Source organism: Lampetra fluviatilis, chromosome 8, assembly GCF_964198595.1.
Source record: "Lampetra fluviatilis chromosome 8, kcLamFluv1.1, whole genome shotgun sequence".
Lineage (NCBI taxonomy): Eukaryota > Metazoa > Chordata > Hyperoartia > Petromyzontiformes > Petromyzontidae > Lampetra > Lampetra fluviatilis.
This window is the reverse complement of record NC_136282.1, coordinates 10,934,818-10,956,244: the sequence shown is the minus strand read 5'-3', so window position 1 is coordinate 10,956,244 and position 21,427 is coordinate 10,934,818. Positions and strand designations below refer to the sequence as shown.

The 21,427-nt window shown below is 44.7% G+C and overlaps 1 protein-coding gene across 5 annotated transcripts in view; it reads left to right on the top strand.

Annotated features, from left to right (window-relative positions):
* LOC144933862 (DENN domain-containing protein 5B-like) overlaps positions 1-18,838 on the top strand; it is a 52,406-nt gene extending 33,568 nt beyond the window's left edge. For 2 of the 5 annotated variants that reach the window (XM_078859095.1, XM_078859096.1), the window contains 19 exons: positions 401-512; positions 1,146-1,333; positions 2,091-2,322; positions 2,890-3,040; positions 3,210-3,303; positions 4,131-4,289; positions 5,102-5,221; positions 6,045-6,197; positions 7,030-7,120; positions 7,256-7,340; positions 8,125-8,253; positions 9,821-9,942; positions 11,351-11,496; positions 12,364-12,482; positions 12,935-13,116; positions 14,114-14,196; positions 14,396-14,522; positions 15,760-15,934; positions 16,680-18,838. In XM_078859095.1, the coding sequence (XP_078715221.1) occupies positions 401-512; positions 1,146-1,333; positions 2,091-2,322; positions 2,890-3,040; positions 3,210-3,303; positions 4,131-4,289; positions 5,102-5,221; positions 6,045-6,197; positions 7,030-7,120; positions 7,256-7,340; positions 8,125-8,253; positions 9,821-9,942; positions 11,351-11,496; positions 12,364-12,482; positions 12,935-13,116; positions 14,114-14,196; positions 14,396-14,522; positions 15,760-15,934; positions 16,680-16,863 (2,652 nt within the window). In that variant the 3' untranslated portion in view covers positions 16,864-18,838. Of the gene's footprint in view, positions 1-400; positions 513-1,145; positions 1,334-2,090; positions 2,323-2,889; positions 3,041-3,209; positions 3,304-4,130; positions 4,290-5,089; positions 5,222-6,044; positions 6,198-7,029; positions 7,121-7,255; positions 7,341-8,124; positions 8,254-9,820; positions 9,943-11,350; positions 11,497-12,363; positions 12,483-12,934; positions 13,117-14,113; positions 14,197-14,395; positions 14,523-15,759; positions 15,935-16,679 lie in introns of all 5 variants that reach the window. The other 3 variants (XM_078859098.1, XM_078859097.1, XM_078859101.1) reach the window with 3 other exon arrangements.
* Positions 18,839-21,427: the final 2,589 nt, after the last annotated feature.

The window sequence follows — 21,427 nt, the reverse complement described above, 5'->3', positions numbered from 1 at the left end:
TGCCTTGGTCCCCCCCCCCCTTTGCCAGCCTGCACTGACCAACGTGGTGAATTATGTTAGAACAACCCCCATGGCCGATACGGCATGGGGGAGGTCTTCATCCAACATTAGATCGACCAAGGGCCGTCCACGTTTATTTTACAATAGAGCAAAGCCCCTTCCGTCTCCGCTTTCGTTCATTGGACCGAAGGGTCGTGTTCGCTGAACTAAAATTAATGGTCCCATGACGAGCGACACGATATATTTTGATTAAATACAAACTTTGGTGTTAAAACCCCGATTGCGAGTGACCGCTTGATGTTCCAGTCTGTTTGGCCACTCTATATGTGCGTTTAAATGATAACTGCACGAGCCACTTGTGTGCGTGCCTTCTGTGCTCATCGGTTCCATTTTCCTGCAGGGAAACGAAACGCTGGCGCGTGTGCAGGCGATAGCGAAGAGGACTGGGTTGAATTTTGACATTTCTTACTCGCTGAAGCGTCAAGGAAGTGAAAACCGCTTGGAAGGTCGAGGTAACTGTGCAATGCCACCGTATTTCCACTTTCAAGAAGTAACCGGGTGTAGTTTATTTCATTACCGTACGCGACACTGAGCATATTGTTGAACACGTGCATTTTGTCGGCAAGGCCCTTGTGCCCTAAGAGTACTTTAGCACATGAGCAGTGAGGCTTTAAAATAGTTTTTCATAAACTCGGCTGGAGACACCATATCCCTACCTCAAAATACATAAAGCAGTGTATGGTCAAAAGGAATTTATTGTCTCTCTTAAAAAAAAACCTCATAACATCTTGACAGATTAATGCAAATGCCCAGTTATTTGTCCCAGAGTGAAGTTAAACCATACATACATTTCTATATTTTTCAAAAATGCTTCTTAAAGCGTCTGTGTTATGCTATTGTGTGTGTTTTCTCGGTTGCGCTCGATAGTTATCCATTGAGGGTTTCGGGTCGTGCCCGTGTGCTGTTCGGTGTGATGTCCGAACGGAAATTTGCTTCCTGAAGAGGCTCCCCTATAAGTGCGGGACGAAACATCGGACATTGTGCCGAAATGGCGGACAGCAACAACCCGAAGACAACATCGGAGAGCTATGCGTCGTGTGTCGCCGCGCTATTGTTGACCGATTCTTTGGGGTGTGTGGGGACAGGGGAAGGCTTCGACGGTTCGGAGGCAAACCAAGAGCTGCTCGAGCAGAAGTTGAACATTCACGTGCGGGAAGTCTTCGCCAACCAGTTCACGCAGCTGTTCGCCGACTACGAGGCCTTCGTCATCCAGCCCACGCAGGACATGGAGGCGTGGATCACGAGCAGAGAAAACATGCAGAACTTCGACAAGGTGTGTGCAGCGTCATTGAACGGTGCCGTGTAGGGCCATAAAGACGAGTGTAGGTCAACGTTGACCATCCTCCTTCTTCTTGGTTCTTTCGGTAAAGTCACGTAGACTTTACCGAAAGAACCAAGAAGATGAATCCCTGCAGTCACGAAAGCTTTAAATCGAAAGTTGACCATCCTGTTGAGCCAAGTCGGCACACCCAGTGTGACGGGGGTGACATTGTTGTAATGTTACGATTTTTATATTTTTGGAGGTTTTTTTGTTCACTTTACTGTGGTTGCATGTTTATTAGCTTAGGGGTCCCACGATGTAATCTCTTTCATTGTGTAAACGAAACCGGATTCTTAAAAAAATCAATTTTGTCTTATTGAGTGTATATCTCCACGTGACATCGTGATAAATTAAGTAAAATATTGAGAATTTCCAAATACTCCATACTATGACGATTCTATAAAATATTTACTCGGTCACTTCAGATTGTCATTTATGGGATCGTTTCTTGATAGGGAATTACAAAATCGCTTTTAATAGTAGAATGTAATGTTTTGAACTTTTATAATGTTACAAAGAACTAAATTCTAGTTTTCACTCATTCCACTTGTTGCTTTCATGCAAGTACATTTTTTGTTTACATCCTCAAACTTAAATGATTTACATTGGTCACAACTCTGTATCACTCTGCACATTTGTTCATCAACAACGGGGGAGGCGTTAAACACATTTGTCGTAAAAATACCGCCGCTTTATCTTCCGGTCGCAGGCTTCGTTCCTGTCGGATCAGCCGGAGCCCTACCTGCCCTTCTTGTCGAGCTTCATCGAGACGCAGATGTTCGCGACGTTCATCGACAACAAGATCCTGGCGCAGTGGGAGGAGAAAGAGTCGCTGCTGCGAGTGTTTGACGCGCGCGTGGAGAAGATGCGCGTATACGGCGTGCGGGCGCCACTGCTCCGCACGTCCACCTACCAGAAGTGCACCAGCACTCGGGAGGCAGGTGAAGATGAGTGTCTGGGGAGCAGTGAGCGTGTCGATGTTTACTCGCCACCACGCCACGCCACGTCACGCAAGAATATTCTGTGAACTTGCCGTCAACATTCACTTCGGGCTTTGATTGAAGACGGAAGCTTGTGTTGCCGCCGAAACGTCGTGATTTTTATTTTTATTTTATTTTACTTTTGTTAATTTTCATGTTTTACCTACGTGACTTTACCGAAAAAACCTAAGAATATGAATCCTTGCAGTCACGAAAGCTTCAAATCTAGAATTGATTGTTGTCACCTTTGCCGCCTTGTTTGTATTGATTGCTTTTTCTTTGTTTGATTGTTACGATGTGTTTTTTTTTCTCCGTTCCCCTAAATTTGACGAAATTTTATTTGCATGCTATTTGCTGAAAAGTAAATAATACCTGCCCCCGACCCTTCTTTGTGAACTTTTAGTTTTTTGTTCCTTTTTCTCTGTCGGTGTCCGTTTCGGATCCATACATCACGGCAGGCAACGTACACTGATGTGCCGAGTTGGTGACAATTGCCCTGTTTGCATGTCTGCCTCTCCGTAATTGCAGAACAAGCTTTGGAGCAGCGACTTTCAAAGATTGACCACACGGCTGTCCACCCACACCTCCTGGACATGAAGATCGGACAGGGCAAATACGAGCAGGGCTTTTTCCCACGTTTGCAAGCGGAGGTGCTCGCTACCGGACCCACCAGCGAGAAGTACGCTTACGTTTGGCTTCTGTTCAAATGCTTGGGTGTTTTTTGTCAATTTGTATTTCGATCTTCTTTCGCACTGTACGTCGCCAACCGTGTTAATCGGATGTGCGACGACTCCGCATTTTCTGTAGTCGCCGTTTTATTCGAGGAGCTCCTGATCTTCCCTGTGCAGATCGTCGAAGAGAAGCTCCTCGGCCCAGTGGAGGAGGCGGGACAGGCTGAGGCAGCACTCGGAACACCTGCAGCTCGACAACGACCAGAGGGAGGTGAGACCCAGAAACCTGCGAGGCCTTCATTTTAATTGTGGATTGCTGCATTGATATTTCGGATCACGATAATATAGTAATAGTTTGATTTAAGTACACCTTATGCTGACATTGCACTGATGCAGAGGGATATGCAGGATACTTTTTTATACGAGCATACTTTACCGATTTTGTTTAGTTTGTTGTCCTACCCCCGCACCTCCGATTAGCACGGTTGGATACGTATGGTGCGAAAAAAGTTCAACATGCATTCAACATACATACACGACAATAATATATACACCTGGCCTTGCACCCAAGGGATGTGCTTATATCCAGCCTCTACTTTATTGTATAAAAAATTTCATTTTTTGAAGAAACTACAAATGTGTTTTTTGCTTAAGTTTTATCAATCTATTGAAGAGAAGTCTAGACTGTGATGGGAGCCCCTTGAGGTGGTACCTCCCGTTTGCTAGAATATATACTTTTATGCTGACATATATGGTGAAAGTTTCGGTAATTTAAACTTCTTAGAGACTACAAATGCTTCTCTGCAAAAGTCAGCCTTTTCCTTGCATGCTAAAATTTCTTTTTTTACATCTTTCATCTTTAAAACATCCAACTTCATTTCTTCCTGCAATTTCCACTTTATCCCTTTTTATTCGTGTGTACGTACCACGTATCGCAGCATGCGTTCACACGTGAACTATTTTTGCTTTCTTGAAAAGTGTTCGGTTTGCCCTTTGCTTCATTCTATACTGCGTGCTCTCTTCATCTCTCCGTTTGTTTTTTGCTTGCACGTGCTTGCATGCTGCCCGTGTGACCTCCTACGAACTACAAAAAAAAAGCGACTGGAGCGCCTTAGGGCTTGCCTAGAGGATGCCCTGACGTGCTTGGAATGGGAACAGGTAGACAGACTAGACACCCAGTGGGAGTGGGAGGAGTGGGAGAGGCCCGATGGGATTCTGGTTCGCCCTCCACAAAAATCCCGCTCAGAGTTCTCGCTGGTAGGTTGTGAGCATTTGTTATGAATGTGTTGGGTGTCGCGTGTTAATGGGCGCTGCGGGGGCGAGATGTTAACTACCTCGCCTGGAATACAGGAGGTCAAGTTTTCCCGATCCCAACCCCCATGCCTGTATATTTGGAGTTGGCATGTTCTCCCGTGGTTGCGTGGGGTTTTATCCGGGTCATCCGGTTTTTCCCTCTACATTTATAAACATGCATTTAGGGTATTTGGCTGCTATTAATTTTTTACACGTGATAAGCCACTTCGTTGAGCTATAATTTGTGGCCAGGTTGGTTCTTAAAATAATTATATAGCTCAGTGGGCCTTACCTTGTAAAATAATAGTAAAAACAAAATAGGCATGGTCAGATACTCGGTGGAAAAATATTGACACTGTCTAATTGTGACATGTTATGTACAGAACAGTTGTCAAAACGTTTGTATAATATATATTGTATTAGCTTATTTATAATAATAGTTCACATCAGTATGACAGTATACTTATGGGTTAACTCATTGAGAGCTTATTATGTATTTATTCATGCAGTAGGCATCACATGTTTTTTTGTTACTTCCTAAAAAGCGTCGCCAACCCGCACAATTTTTAGAAACACCGTTGGATATAGTCACTAAGTTTGACAAGCATTAAATTATCTAAAAAGCGTTGTAACATAAAGCAATCATTAAACGTAACATAGAAATGTGCGCACCACCCTACACTTAAAAGCATTTCAAAAACGCAGCCTTGAGTTTGCTATGAGTAAGCTCCCCTGGCTGACGCACGGGGTGACACATCTGTCAGCGCTACATCCAGGAGGCACGGAGTCTGGGGAAGAGCGTTCGTCAGCCCAAGCTCTCCGAGCTGTCGCCCTCCGTCATCGCGCAGACCAACTGGAAGTTTGTGGAGGGGCTGCTGAGAGAGTGCCGTCTTAAGGTACGCGGCTCTCCATTACGGCTTCCTCAAGGGGGGGGGGGGGGGTCGGTGTTCGACCGGGTAAATTATGCCGTCTGCTACTTGTAAGTCTCAGCCTGAGCCAGACTTTGCTTTTAAGAGTGTCTGTGCTGTGTGTTAAAATACCCTGCTGTTGAGAGCCAGGCCTTTGAAAGCCAACCATTTATCCAGGCATGTCAGACTCGTTGATTCATCTTGAGAAGCATTTTATGCAATATTAAAGCAAAAAATGTATTGCTCTATATGCATAAGTATAAATTAATAGTTTACATTATTTTGTCAATCTACTGGTGAAGTCCTCCCCTACGCCATGTCATGTTGTTTAGCCATACTTCACCACGCTGGTCAATACGGGTTGGTGAAGTCGGTGCCCAGACCCAGTTCAAACATCACTCGCTGCCAATGTCAGTCGTTGCTCGAAAAATTAACTCTGTTTGCAAGGTTCACAGTGTAGTACCATGACAACTGCACCACTGCTGTACCCACAGTAGAAATATATATGGGATTCTAATTAAGAGAACGTTGTTCTCAAATTTCGTGCTTTGCTGGGCGAATGAGCAATCCGCCACCAGATAGTGTTACAGAAACATTAAAAAAAGGGCATTCACACGTAAAGGTATCCCTGGGAGGCCACTTAACACGTTTCCATAAACCTAAATACAACAACTTAATGAGGAAATAAGGGCACGGATCACTTCACCCCAGCAGCCAACCAGCCCTCACGGACGATGGCGTTCGCACGGGAGTCTGTTGTCAACAATGTTACAACGCCCGATGGCTGTGCTCCTGCGGCGTCCCTGTGCAGACCAAGCGGATGCTGGTGGAGAAGCTGGGCCACGAGGCGGTAGAGCTGGGCCACGGGGAAGTGAACATCACTGGCCTGGAGGAGAACACGCTGCTTGCCAGCCTCTGTGATCTGCTGGAGAGGATTTGGAGTCATGGCCTGCAGGTCAAACAGGTAATCGTTGGAAACGATTGAGGTTAGGGCAGCATTCTTCGTTGCAGGGCCTGCGGGCCATTGGCGGGCCCCCGGTGGCCTTTTGTGCGGCCCCTAACGTGTTGCCCCCGACAATACACAAATGTGAAAACGCCCCATCGTGCTGTCAAACTCCAATGGTTTCAAATGTGTGGCGGCTCTCGCACTGATGTCTTATCGGGAAAAGTGCCCCCCCCCCCGCCTCTGAAAATTATTGAAGAACACTGGGTGAGAGAGTAAAGGCGCGCAGCCCTTCATTTGCATGCTCACGCCACTGTTGACAGGAGGGCTTCCACTAGAGGGAACTCTATTTGGCCCCTATAAGAGGGTATCTGGCCTATTCTTCCATGCTGGTGGAATGTTGTCAGAGGTGGGAGCAACCAAACCCCACCACACGCAAATTTTTGATCAACTGTGTGGTGCACCCATTTATATCGCCATATGAAATAATTAGAAATAAATACGGAGTTAGCCATTGTATTAAAGAGTTAGAGAAATAACTCGGCTTACTTGATTCAAAATGTCACATTTTTTACTAATTGAAGTTGAAATAATCTTCCGTTTTCTGAAAGAGAATTTGTTTCTCCACTAACCCACATTGGCCAATATGGTGAAGTATAGTCAAAACAATCTCCACGCATTTGCATGGCGTGGGGGAGGCCCTCCTCACCCAGTGGTGAAATGGACAATAGGGCCGTACAAATCATGGGTATACAAGAATAATATTCACGGTCACAGGATAAAGGGCTAATATTCATGGTGATAATTAAACATCAATGACAATTATGTGTGTGCGGCTGCTCGATTTGAACAGGGGAAGTCTGCTCTATGGGCTCATCTCCTGCGCTTCCAAGAGAAGGAAGAGAAATTGGAGAGCAATCCTGAGCCCGGCTCAACTGGCTCTGGTGAGCGCACTTCTCGCTCTTGTTGAGAAATGTTCTATTTTTACATGTGCCTGCTGCTGTGACACTGCAGCTGCAGCTGCTGTCATCAGTGTTGTTGTTTGATCCTCAAGTGATTTGCTGTTTAATCTGCCGCAGGATTGGTTCCCGGGCATGAAAGAAGAAAATCCGATGCCTCTCCGATTATGCCTCAGCTAAAAGTATCGTTGACGCAAGACATGAGGTGAAGGGCATAGCGTCATGTACACATGTTCACGCAGTTGTGCAACTACAACACGCTATGCGCGTTTATTAGCTTTATCTTAATGTGCTAACTGAAGTTAATCTTTCGAGTCAGTATTGTGTATTTAGAAATTGATTTACAAAGCCTTACCTTGGGTTTCTGCCTCGGTGTGTAATGGTTAGCGGCACATTGGACCAGCAATCTAGAGATCGCCAGTTCGATTCGGTCTCCCAACGTGGCAGTTGAAACATTCGGCAAGTTTCTTAAATCCCACCGCTGAGGTCTACCCAGCAGTGAAAATGGCTCCACTGTTGTTAGTCAATCAGCAGGTCCCACGTGGTGGTGTAAAGTGTGGGTACTCCCACCTCTTCCAAGACACATAACCATCGTGGAAGAGTAGGCAAAATACCATCTATAAGGGCTCCCTAGAGCATCCTGCAGTGGAGGCCTTTCCGCCTACAGTGATGTGAACAAGCAAATGCAGGCCTGTGCGTTTACCTTTTGCTATGTTAATGAATTAAGCAAGTATTGTGAATTTAAAACTCATTTCTTTCTAACTGCTTTTTGTGTTAAGTTTGTTGTCCTTCCCCCACATCTCCGATAAGCACGGTTGGCTACGTACGGTCTGAAAGAAGTTCTACATACATACATTTGGAATTTGATCTACTAGAGACCCTACCTTACAGTGGTGGTGATGATTACGACGACGATGACCTCGTGTATTTATCCCTTGTCACATGACCAGCACGAACAAATGACCGAACTTGAAACACATCCCCTGCAGGCACATTCAGAATATGGGCGAGATCCACACTGACGTGGGGAGAGCGAGGGCCTGGGTGCGGCTCGCCATGGAGAAGAAGCAACTCGCGAGGCACCTGAAGCAGCTGCTGTCCGACCAGGAGCTCACCAAGTATGAGTTTGAAATTGCCTTCTCCCCAAACAGCAACGTGTAATTTTCTTCAGGATTTGTGTTTTCCAACAACCTCGAGTAAAAAAAGAAAATTCAGCTTTATTTGGGTGCGGCTGCGCATTTGACGTCGTCACCGACTGTTGCTTAAGTCCCCCGCCCTCCTCCTGCATGGCCTCCGTAGACCGCAAAGGCACACGGGGAAATAGGAATGTCGTTTGCCTTTGTGGTTTACGAAACTGAGTGCGAGGAGTGCGACGCAAAGCAACAACTGGAGATGAAGACACACGCACGCGCGCAGTCGTACCCAAATAAAACAGAATTTAGTTTTTCGTGGCTTTTCCTTTTTACACCACCGCCATGCCCACAATCCCAAAGGCCCAAATTTCCAGGCGGGCCAGGAGCGTAAGCGGCACCGTCAAAGTTGCAGGAGATCAGAGTTTACACGATTTCTTGAATTGAGCAACATCATACAAGAGCTCGGGGAAGAGGGACTATGGGAGGGAATTGTGGAGTCAAGCAGCGCAAAGCAGAAGGAGAGAAGCGTTGCGACATGTGTCGTGGTGCTTGAACGCAGAATGGATGAGATGAAAATTGTCAGTCTGGCAGGCCGAGTCAAACACAGGACAGTATCGCACGTCCGACACTCGCTGGGGACTGAGGCATAGGCGGATTTGATGGAAAGGCCGGTTTCCTGAACATCGATAGAAAACGACAGTTGCACCACGTCCAAATACGTTACTGGTCAATTGGAAGGCGCAAACTGCTTTAAATATAGTGAAATGCTTTGCGATGCTTTAACAGTAAGTGAATGTACGCAAGATTAAGAATACATTACTGCGTGCATAAAAGGTCGGATGTGTGAACATCTAATAGAAAATTACTTCAAGCATGCGCAAATATTGCACTGGGTGTGGCCGGTTAATTGGTCCTGGTGGATTTATGATGGTTGGATATGCGACTTTGTACTGCGAGACTGGAGTGGGTGTTCCTGGATACTTTAAAATTGTCCTTGATTTTCCTGACATTCAGCCGCGTCGATGGCACGGCGAAGTCCTTTGGGCACGGAATGGACAGAAGAAATGAACGAGCAGATTAATAGTGATTATCGTCCAATAGGGTTTTCCCCTTTTTTCTGGCAACAAAACTGACACCTTTTGCAAGGAATCATGTCTACATTAACCGCAATACTTGCAGTCAAATGCAAACCAAAACACAATACTCTGGTAATGTATGCATTGTCTTTGAAACTGATTGGTCCACACCAGAGACAGCTTTCTTTGGAGCCTCGTCTCATATGGCGTTCGACCAGATGACGCCAAAAGGTGCACAGTTCAAGACAACGCACTACCAGAGTAATAAGGGCTCGGGGTAAGCAGCTACATCATGGGACCTCCTTTGCCAGTACCAAAATATACCAATAGGGTTTTCCCCTTTTTTTTTTCTGGCAAAAAAAGGGGAAAACCCTATTGGTATATTTTGGTACTGGCAAAGGAGGTCCCATGAAGTGATTATCGTCGTCGTTCTGTCCATTGATCCAGTCCTTGGCATCTGTCTGTGTTTCCCGCAGGAAACTCTACAAGCGCTATGCCTTCCTTCGGTGCGACGATGAAAAGGAGCAGTTCTTGTATCACCTTTTGTCCTTCACCACCGTCGAGTATTTCTGCTTCACCAATGCCTTCAGCTCCATCGGTAAGCCACAGCCGTGCTTACTTTTAAACTAATTAGGATAGTCATTAAATTTCTATTTAAAGCTTTCGTGACTGCAGGGATTCATCTTCTTGGTTCTTTCAGTAAAGTCACGTAGAAGGGAAGTAATAAAATAATAAAAATAAAACATAATAAAATAATTCTCACGACGTTTCGGCCACAACGCAAGCAGCCGTCCTCAGGTGAACACCAGGTCTGTCGGGGAGACAGCGTCTGAATGAAACAGCACACGAGCTTGGAGCATATATATAAGCTTATATATATATGCTCCAAGCTCGTGTGCGGCTGCTTGCGTTGTGGCCGAAACGTCGTGAGAATTATTTTATTATGTTTTATTTTTATTATTTTATTACTTCCCTTCTACGTGACTTTACCGAAATAACCAAGAAGAGGATAGTCATTGTAGGACGATAACTGCACAAGCTTACCTCCATACAACAAATAACTCTTGACAGCTGTATTTCAAATGGACTGCCATCTGACAATGTGCTCCTCTAGAGTATTTTGAATTTGGCCCAAAAAACGTTAAATCATTCACCCATTCCAAATGCATGTTTATTCAGAAGGAAACGAAGGTCAAGTGGTTGTGCAGGCGACCACGAGCCACGCTATGAATCCCAGCCACCTGAGTTAAATTCTCAACCACAGCTGACGTCAGTCACGAGTGATATGTGAACCGGTTCCTGGACCACCTTCACAAACCCCCATTGATTAGCACGGCGAAGTAAAGGTCAAAACAACCCCACGACTTAACACGTAGGCTTTTGCGACCAATATTTATTCATGATAACGTTTTTTTGGGGTAGATAGCTTAAATGTAAATGTGTTGTAAACCCCCCTCCAAATTGTAAATGTTGTGGGTTTGCTCTCTTAACACACAACCGGTGTGCTGAAGTGGAAACAAATCTGCACGTTTTGAGAACGTGGCAATCCTTTACTAATTGGCTGTGTCGAGTGGAGGTGGGTTTATGACACATTTACATTTACTTGATCAAGCCCAAACAACGTTATCATGACCCCCACAACTGACACAGTGTGTGGGAAGTCTACATCCAGCAGTGCATTGATTGACAAAGGCCTGCAAGTTACAAAGGAAATAGTTCACGTACGTGGAAGTGTTTTATTTATTTATATTTAGTGACCTGCTTACCTTTTCTTTTTTGCACTCATATCGTTCTTTTTGTATCGTTTGCTGTTGCAACTCGCTGACCCGCCCACATACTGCACATCCGTGAAAACAAGAGCTTCACGGCTCATCGGATTCCTCCAAGTCTAAATAAAGATTCTGATTCAGTATTTCACGTTGACAAATGATGGCGATGCCTCGTAACCTCCCCGTGTGCCTACCGCCCCCCCCGCCCCCACCATCCTGCACTCGTGCGCTTTGCAGTGATGCCGTACCGCGTGCTCATCGTGCCCAGCAAGAAACTGGGAGGCTCCCTCACCACGGCCAACCCGTGGATCTGTGTATCTGGGGAACAGGGAGAGACCGGGGTCATGCCTGTGCCGAAAAACGTGCTGGAGATGACATTTGAGGTAAATGACCTTTTTGAGGGGAATGACCTTTAAAATCGACAGAAGAGAGAGAGAAAAACAAGTGCGAGTAATTCTTTTTTTCTTTTCATACCACTAGAATAAGGTTGGTGTGTTAAATAGGTAGTATATATATGCTGTTGTGTATCAAAAGGCACCATTTATAGAAATAATTTCACATTGGTAGGTACTTTGCCTTTGAAAAAATTGCCCAATGTCATATTGGACCTGGCGCAGAATTGAGGCTGGTTAGTATTTGTATAGGAGGATGCCTGAAAATACTCGGTGTTTGTTTGCGTGGGCTTCAAGATGGCCAGGTGTTTGTAGTACTGTGATGGATTCTTTAATCTGTATAAAATATTTAAGTGTTACCCCATTGTTTGTGTGGATACTTTTGTTTACTTCCACATGCCAAACGGTCATGAATGGAAACCCTCACCAAGTCTGAAGACGTGATGATTTCATGGAAGGGTGTAGCAATGCATCAATCGAAAAATCTCAATTATCGTAACTCACAATACGTGCATTGAATCGCACTCATACGAATTAACGTTTTCTATTTTTTTGCAAATGCAAAGCAAGTGTTACGTTTGGGCTCCTGGAGCAAGTAAAACTGTACAAATGAGATTGAAAAGAAATGTAAACGATACGCAACATTATAGATTTTCATCAATCTAACTGGCCCTGCATTGCGATGTTTCATCGGATCGCCAGGGTTGGGGGCTGCGTGTACGTGTGAGGAATTGTTACACCCATACTTTCGTTGAAAAAATAATTGCCAGTGTTATTAATGTGAAACAGCAGAATGCTTTTCATTACTTTCAATTCTATAATTTCCTTCAAATTGCTTTCAACTTTGATGCCTCACAGTGCCCGAATCTGGGGAAGCTGACGACCCTGCAGATCGGTCACGACAATGCCGGGCTCATGGCAAAGTGGTTGGTGGACTGTGTCCTCGTACGGAACGAGATCACCAGCCACACGTACAGGTCAGAAAACAAAGGTTTACGATTCAACCCAAACCCACATTCGAGCCACTGACCCTGAAGTGGGATTCGTGTTTTGAGGATCTCGGCAGGGCGGGGGGGGGGGAGTTGCGGAGAATTCAAAGCGAAACAAAAATATTTTGTATTTTACCAGGTCAGGTCCACTGAGCTATGTAGCTCTTTTTCAGAAGTGACCTGGCCACAAATGATAGCTCAACGAAGTGGCTTATCACGTGGACATTTCTAGCAGCCGAATAAATACTCTAAACGCATGTTGATTATAAATGCGGAGGGAAAAACCCCGAGGACCCGGAAGAAGAATCTACACGACCACGGGGAGAACAAAGAATGTGGTCTTGAGTTGATTTGGGATACGAACCCACGACCTCCTACATGCCAGGCGAGGAAGTTAACATTTCGCCACTGCGGCGCCCCTCTGCTGTGCGTGCCGGTAGGTTCCCTTGCGGCCGGTGGCTGGGCCGTGGTGTGGATGACGGCAGCTTGGAGAGGATACTGGTCGGGGAGCTGGTGACAGTGGACGGTTCAGCAGAGGACATCACACGAAACAATCGCGCAACCTCTCCTCAGAACCCCCTGCCCATGCCGAGCAGGAAGATGGGCATCGCAAACAAATTCAGTGCGTTTCATGCTCTTTTTTTTTTTATCGGGGGAGAGAAGTTGATGAAATTATGTTTAGAGCCCTTGAAAAAAATCGGTGGGCTTTTGTGAGCACACATCGCGCTACAGCGTGTCGTGGCCGATGGACGAGACTAGGAAAGGAATGGCAGCCAAAGAAGTGTGCCTCAGAGGAGGGGGTGATTGCTGTGGTGATGGATCGTGTTAACAGTGCCAGATGCAGCAGTGAGATGGATTGTGGAATCCCCAGGACCATGAGAGATTGTAACGGCATAGAGAGGCCTTCATCCAGCAGTGGATAGACGATGGCTGTTGGGAATGATGATGAATAGCCCATTGAGACTACCAATATTTTATTTTAAGGGTAAGCTGGGTTTTAAACATATTCTCTTCAAATGATAATTAGTTTCAAGCGCTATATTTAGCTGCCTAACTCTGCTAAAATAATTTATGTAATATCTGGGCTTAATAGAGTCTAAACATAATAAAATAATGAGTCTGACAGCTTAAGATATATACTGCACTGTTACGTAAAACAAAATTGTGAGTCGTTGTATATTTACGTCTTAACTTCGATTTTATCTATAAATAGCGCATACATAAATGCCACCTGATACTAAAAGAAATGCATCACCCCCATGTTTATGACGACTTCGATTTATTTTTCTTTGATAAATTATTACCATGTTCTCTGGATTATAGGACACTCTACAAAGTACGATGCATCCCAAACTTGTGCCCATTGTACGTGAAGTTCTACAAATCTGGTCACAGGCACAAACACTTGGTGAACGGCTTGTAAGACGCACTCCGAAATTGTGCGTTAAAATCAGCGCTGGGGGGGGGGGGTGTCCCTTGTAATCCAGGAGAATACGGTACGAATTGAATAATTAAATTAAATTAACACAGCATGTGTATTCCTTGTTTCGTGTTTGCAATGTGTACGCATATCTTTTGTTCGTTTTACGTCTCAATAGTTTCAAATATTCCACCAACAGAGTTGGACACAGGCCAAATACAGGAGGCTGTTGGAGAAGCAGTTAACAGCCTCGTAAAACACTTCCACAAGCCAGAGAGAGAGGTGAGCAAATATCAAATGAGGGGGGGGGGAAAGGGACATCTATACTAAATCACTCTGAGAAAATAACCTGCTTCAGTAATATGTCTGGGAGCCCCCAGTGGTGGATATTTCCAGGGTAACAAAATCCATAAGTTGGCCCCCGAGTGGAAGAGTGAATGTCTCAGTGATGTACGTGTCTGTCTGTGTGTGCCATTCCCAGAGGGGCAGTCTCACTCCACTGCTGTGTGGAGAAGGAGGCCTGGTCTCTGCCCTCGAGCAGGTTTTTCACCACGGCTTCAAGTCTTCTCGTCTCTTCCAGAGAACCGTTTTTCTGTGGGACCTCTTGGGTAAGTAAAGCATTCTGGGGGGTAAAAACAAACACTGCAGCATTTTTGAGTAATTGTTCAGCTTTGGCCGTAATTCCAGTGCTTAGACTATGATCTTGTGGGAGTGGTGCGCACAGCATCCGTCTGTCTGCCCCCACGCGTGAGCAGGCATTGTTCTTAGCAGAATAATTTCGCCTGAGCATATTTATCATGAGCCCGAGGTTACATTTTTAACCAGTTGACATTGCATTCAGAAGTGACCTTGCTTACTACCAATCCACGCAGTCATATGGGAAATAAGATATATAGTAATCTAAATGAAGCTGCTCATTTAAAAGCTATCTTAATTAAAATAGCAGCAACAATATTGAATCCTCCATAATAGGGTTTTTTTTGGTTAGATCGTGTAAATATATAATTGTGTCGTTAAAACCCGCCACCACCCGACACAGCCAACTAGTAAGGGTTGTCACGTAAACAGAACGTGGCCAATTCGTCACTAGTACAGCACACCGGTGTGTTGGAGAGCCAAGCCACAACATTTACAAACTGAGTACGACGTTTCGCCAGTAATTACAATTAGCTTCATCTTTGTTCATCTTTTTATTTTTTTACTCGAGCATAGTTATCGAGTGTGCAGGCAATAATTACACACGGGGGGGGCCCATTCTTCATCCCACACTGGCCAGCTTGGTAAAAATATGTTACATTTGCCTACATGCAGCAGTGAATTGACAGAGGCACGTAAATTATTATCATCATAGAATAAACCCAAGGATAGAGGATGGGTTATGAAGAAGGGTGGGGGCAGGAATTTTGACAGTTGAATGGGACCTCCTGTTAGGGTCCACGCCAACCCCACTATGCCACTGCTACAGCATTCGACTTTGTCAATGCTGCTACACCGTACGGCGTTGTCGCTGGCGATATGTTAACTACCTTGCCTGGTATACAGAAGGTAGTGGGTTCGATCCCGACCCTAACGATGCCTGCTGTATATGTGAGTTTGCGTGTCTCTCTCTCTCTCCCCGTGGTCGCGTGGATTTTTCTCCGGATCCCTCCACATTTAGAAGCACGCTTTTAGACTTTGGCTGCTATAACATTTCCACGTGATAAGCCACATCATGGGCCTGTCATTTGTGGTCAGGTCCCTTCTGAAAAAGAACTGTACAGCTCAGTGGGGCTTACCTGGTAAAATACAAATTCAATATATATAGTTTAGCTTCGATCGGATGCCTGGTGGTGTTGTCGCTAACAGAGAAGGTATGCGTTCACCTGGAGAGCCTGGGGGATGGGGACGGCATCCAGGAAGAGCCCACGCCCGTGCGCAACAGTCGCAGCGGATTCTGCCGCATCGTCAACTCCATCAACACCTCGCGGCGCAACATCGGCAAGGACGACAAGTTTCAGCTACTCATCTGCCTGGGGGCCAGGTAGTGACGCGGCTGCGGCCGCCAGCGGAGCTTTGCCAACACTTGAATCGCCCGTTGCAAAAACAGGACTGAGTAAGCGTTGACTTTTCCCATTGTTACAGACACCGATGTGTATTTGGACATCTGTGCGTATACATGTTCTTGTTGAACACCTAGGCTTTCGCCACCAAGATTATCCATAAGAGGTTTTTGGGTTATGCGATCTAACCCAAAAACCTCTTAGGGACATGTTCTTGTATCAATTATTATGGACCACAATGTGCATTTATACATTGGCTTGCGTATATTTTTTGGTTTTCATCATTACACACGCAAGTTATTTTTTGCTTGTATAATTACGTAAAAAAAGTGCATTTATGCATCCGCTCATGTACATTCGCTTGCATTCGTTATTACTTTGACTAATGTGTGTGTGTATATGTGCGTGTGTGCGTGGGGAGCGGTAGTGTCGCGGTTAACGCGCTGCGCTACAAACCTGGCGACCCGGGTTCGATTCCCGCTCACGGCCAACATCAGTGACGATTATTTGAACCGGCCCTAGGCCTTCCCTAGGTAGACTCAGCCTCAAATGAGTACCTGGTGCAATGTGTAAACATCGCCACTAGGGAGACAAAGGCGGCCGGGCGTGGTGTTGGCCACCCACCCCCTCGTGTGCTGTGCAGGCTTTCATAGGTGCTCGCTAACAACACTAGCCCCAACAGTCTGCTAAGGCGATACGGGGATCTTTGTGCGCGTGTGCACTCAGGGACCACCAGCTGCACCGGTGGCTTCCCCTGATTGTGTCAAGCCCGGCGACGATGCAGCTGTACGAGGAGTGCGCGATGCTGCGCGACCACTCGTTTGTCAACGCGCTCATCCGCGTCTTGCAGAGCCTCCAGGAGTTCAACATCAACCTGGAGGCGTCGCTCACCAAGGGGCTGGAGCTCTGACGGCGACCGCATCCTCTGAACAGCGTTTCATTTATTTCCCAGAATTAAGAAAACCGTTTTACGGTTAAAAGAAAGTTTGAATTCAGGTAAACGTGTACAGCTTTTTTTTCCCGTCTAATTTTTTTACATTTACGCTGAAAATGAATGAAGGTTGATTCAACGAGAAGACCTTGGCATTCGCGATTTGTGTTAGGTCTGCCCACCTGCCCCTCTTCCCCATCACATTATTTAGTTCAGAGAAGACTTGAGTTTATTTATGATACAAAGAGATTGTGTGTTATGCTAGGTCTGTGAGAAATCCACACCTGCCATGTGCTTGCTTGATCATCTGGCTGATGAAGATGCACAATCTTTAAATGAAACTGATGGGGTCTGTGTAGTCCCCCTGGGCTGCCTGACCAATTGTGCGTGAATCATCATACTGTATTGCGAAACTGTACATCTCACTTTAACGCTTTTCCTTTCCGATGACGTAGGTCTACGTACGTTTTTTTTCTTACGCTTCCGTTCCGATTCCGTTCCGATTATACGTTTACGTCATCGGAACGGAATCGATTCTGAACTGAAATCGATTCCGATTCTGAACTGAAATAGATTCCGATTCAGAATCGTAAGTAAAAGACCATGCGGAAGGGGCGTATTCTTAGGTTTTTCGGTAAAGTCACGTGACTTTACCAAAAAAACCTAAGAATATGAATCCTTGCAGTCACGAAAGCTTCAAATCTAGAATTAACGGAAGGGGCGTGTGGCACAGTTTGGTACCAGCTATCATAGAGTGCGGTCCTGTCGCTGAGATTTAGTGGTAAACGGGACACCCACCCTGCAACTTGCAGACGTCTCGGAACGGGAGAAGGGTTAATTGCAAATTAGGAGCAGGCTTTGAGGGTGGGGTGGTGGTTGTGAGTGTAATGCATTGCAGTGCAGGGTCAGTCATGTACGAATCAAAGGATTACAAACTTAAGAAATTAGAGGTGGTGTGGGGGGGTTTGTAAATGCACTTCTGAAGTGATGTCAGGACACTGTAAACATACTCTCCCCCAAAAAAACCACTTCATGCTGCTGCAGCATTACACCCTCATCACTGGCCCTCAACGCTCTGTGGCTCAATGTATTCCAGAATCAGAAATTAGCAAGTCTGCATTCCAGCGTGTTTTGTTAACGAATACAAAAAAATGTATAGGCGACGTATTGGTTATCGATCTCTCACATCATGTGGGAAAGGATGATCAAATTTAATTCCTTCACCAAAACAAAGGGGGGAACTTGCAGTATATATGAAATAAAAACAGGTGAATCATTACAGAATGTAACAAATGTATGACGACGCTAATCCACGTGTAATGTTATTGTTTAGGCTTTCAAGCAGTGTTATTTTCATGTTTTGTTTACAAGAGATGGATGTCACTTAAGTCTTGTTCATCCAGGTATAATCAACAAGTGCTGCCGGAGAAATCCCGCCAGCCCATTGCTGTTCTCGTAAAACAAGTCAATCAAATTTGAGACTGATTTAAGCCATGTGTACTTTAAGCTATACCTTTGCAGTAATCTGTGTAAAATACATTTACGTAATTTCCTAAAGCGAAATCAAAAGACAATTCCCTCCCCCCCTCCACCCCATTATTTAATTCTAAGCAATGCAAATGTGAACCTTGTGTAGTCATTTGCTATAACGCAAATGCCGTGTACCCATAACCCCTTGAACAGTTATAAGCTTTATTGAATGTAACAGTAACAAGTACACATCTGCCAGCTTAGTTTTATACATGAACAAAATTGTACAACATGTAACTTATTCAAAACTAGGTTTTCGTCCATGTAGGAATCGGTACCTGTTTAAAAAAACACGTCTGCTGTAACTTTGCGATTTTTTTTTATTATTTTTGTCTTGCAAGAAATTTTGCCGTCTGCCTGTTCCTTTTGTGTGTTGTGAAATTGTCAAGAGTGCTTCGTTTAATTTAAGCTGTTTAGTTTGAAATAAAAAACTTTGCAACTTGAATGATTTGTTTTCATAACTGGGGTTGTTGCTATAAAATTAAATCACATCATTCAAGAAATTTTATACCGTGACTTTACCGAAAGAACCACCGAGTATATGGATCCCTGCAGTCACGAAAACTTCAAATCTAGATTGAATGGGGTTATTGCATTGTGGAGCTGTTATTTTGCATCGCAAACATCCACTGTTATATATTTATCGAAGTGTAAAATGGGTAGTAGATTTGGACACGTTAAGCTTTTGCAGTTTAACCACTAACGATTGGTATTTGAGAGAACATCACTGTGCTCCTTCAAACATTTGTTGTAATTATCACCATCAGTCACTTAATCATGGAAGTGCCAATGTTTTTCCCATCTGCATGTCTGCCACTGATGTTCCTGTCCAAGACTCTTTGTTCATCATACAGCTCGTATTTGACCAACCAATCTTCATCCTTTTGACTGGGACCTGCAGGGAAATCCCTCCAGTCTTCAAGTGCCAAGCCATTGCAACTTTCCTCTTTACTATTGCCCAGGAGTGGTTCACGTACCCCAATCTTTTTCGTCCACATGAATCGACAGGTTTGTACGATTGGCAGTGTGTAATTTAATATACACGATTCAGTGTTCAACAACTGCAAGCTCATCATGGAAAAAATACATTAAATACGGTAATTGCTTTCACAAATGTATTGAATTGGCCCTCTTAGGTCTGATGCCAAAGCCTGAGGGTTAGATTTGCAGGAAACCGTGATCACCACACCAACACAGGTGTCATGCAAAGGCTTTCTTTACTCCCTCGTCCATGAACCCTTATCGTTGCTGTTTATAGAATTGAGTCCAACTGGAGTGCAGATGCCCAGTCTGGCAGCTGATTTGAAAGGCAATGAAAAAAACGAGGCTTTACCCGTTCTGGCACTAAAACAGGTGTTAAGATGTTAAAACACAAATTAGCTACCAATTGCAAAACAGGTCTGCAATAACCACAAATACTTGTGGCGAAACTTGCAAACAAACACGCTCTAATAATAATATGCATTCCTTGAAACTGGCCTACACCAGAGACGGCCTTCTTCATCGCCTTGTCTCACCATGTATGAAACTGGAAACCGCCAAAAGGTGAACATCACAACAGTAATGCAAGTATCAAAGCATTAATAACTCGTGTTGAGAAGTTATACCTTTGACAGCTTTTTGGAAAGGCTTTCCCAGGACTCTTAATGGCACCATTCTTCAGATATCTCTTCGGGCCTTATATGGGGCTGGAATTTCTCACCACCATTTTGTGATGGGCACACGTTGGCCACGGTTTGCATGTGCAGCGAGGGCTGCTGTTTGGAGGGACCGTGCTTCACATAATTATAAAGACCCCATGCAAATCTCATTAATATTGGCACAGTGCAATTTCCATGTAAATGGTAAGCCAGCTCATTCATTTGGTATTAAGTTAAGGGATCCATCCTGTCCTAAAATGTATCATTAACTACTCAATTGTTAGGAAAACATGTTACAACTTGAAAAGCGGCGCACAATCTCCAGCAATCCTGTGCTAATCTGCCTTTACAGCAACTAGTACTGTATAAAACGAACATAAATTCGCAATTAATAGAAGTCATATATGGTGTCGAAGAGTCGTTTAATGGGTGAATTTGGCTGGTAGGAGCTAGTCCACTGCACCATTTCAATGGAATGTTGAATGCACGCATTTTAAAAAAAACCGTCTATGCAAGATGACCAAAGAAACAGGCCTCCATTGCCCACGTGAGTTCAGGAGCCGTGGACAGTTACATCTGACGAGTCGACAGTGGTTGTCCTGTGGGTAGATCAACCCTTCCAGAGGAATGAGGATTATTCCACCACTGGCTCAGGGCTGTCAACGGGATATGAACACTACCCCAAAAGGCTCATCGGAGCAGTAAAAATCACATTGATGTTGACCCTAATTTGTGAAGGAATAGCTGCCATCTCAAAAAATAGTTCTCGTTAAAATGCAGTTTGAGCCATTCAAGAGCCAACCGATTAGCACGGCTGGCTACGTACCGTGCGAAAGACGTCAACATACAAACACTACATTGCCAACATTAACCATCTGTTAGAAAAAGTTATCCTTTCAATGCAGCCATCTTAGCAACAAAATCACTTTCACCCATATTGCTACTGAACGTATTTATTTGAACGCAAAAATGTACAAGGCTTAGCACATGACCGTCCGCCAAGTGTTATGCAGTTTACTTAATTTTTTTTTGGCAACCTCAGGCACAAACTCCAAGTGCAAACATTTAAACAAAAATAGTGCAAAGATGACAGCCCAAATCGGCAGCGGGCAGCCGAAATCTGCAGCGAACAGCACAGCAAGTAGGGAATGTAGGCGACCATTTCAGCACAATCTGAATTTATGGCAGCCATGTAATGCATGAGGCTGCACTTGAGTCAGTATTCCAAAAAAAGGTCACACGAGTAAACTGCCATTTGCATTATTAATAATTGCGTTGCTCCGAAAGTGTTACACACATTCAGTTAAAGTGCAAATGGGAACGGTTGAGTTACAATTAATTGCAAACCTCATGACAAGAAAAACATTCATACC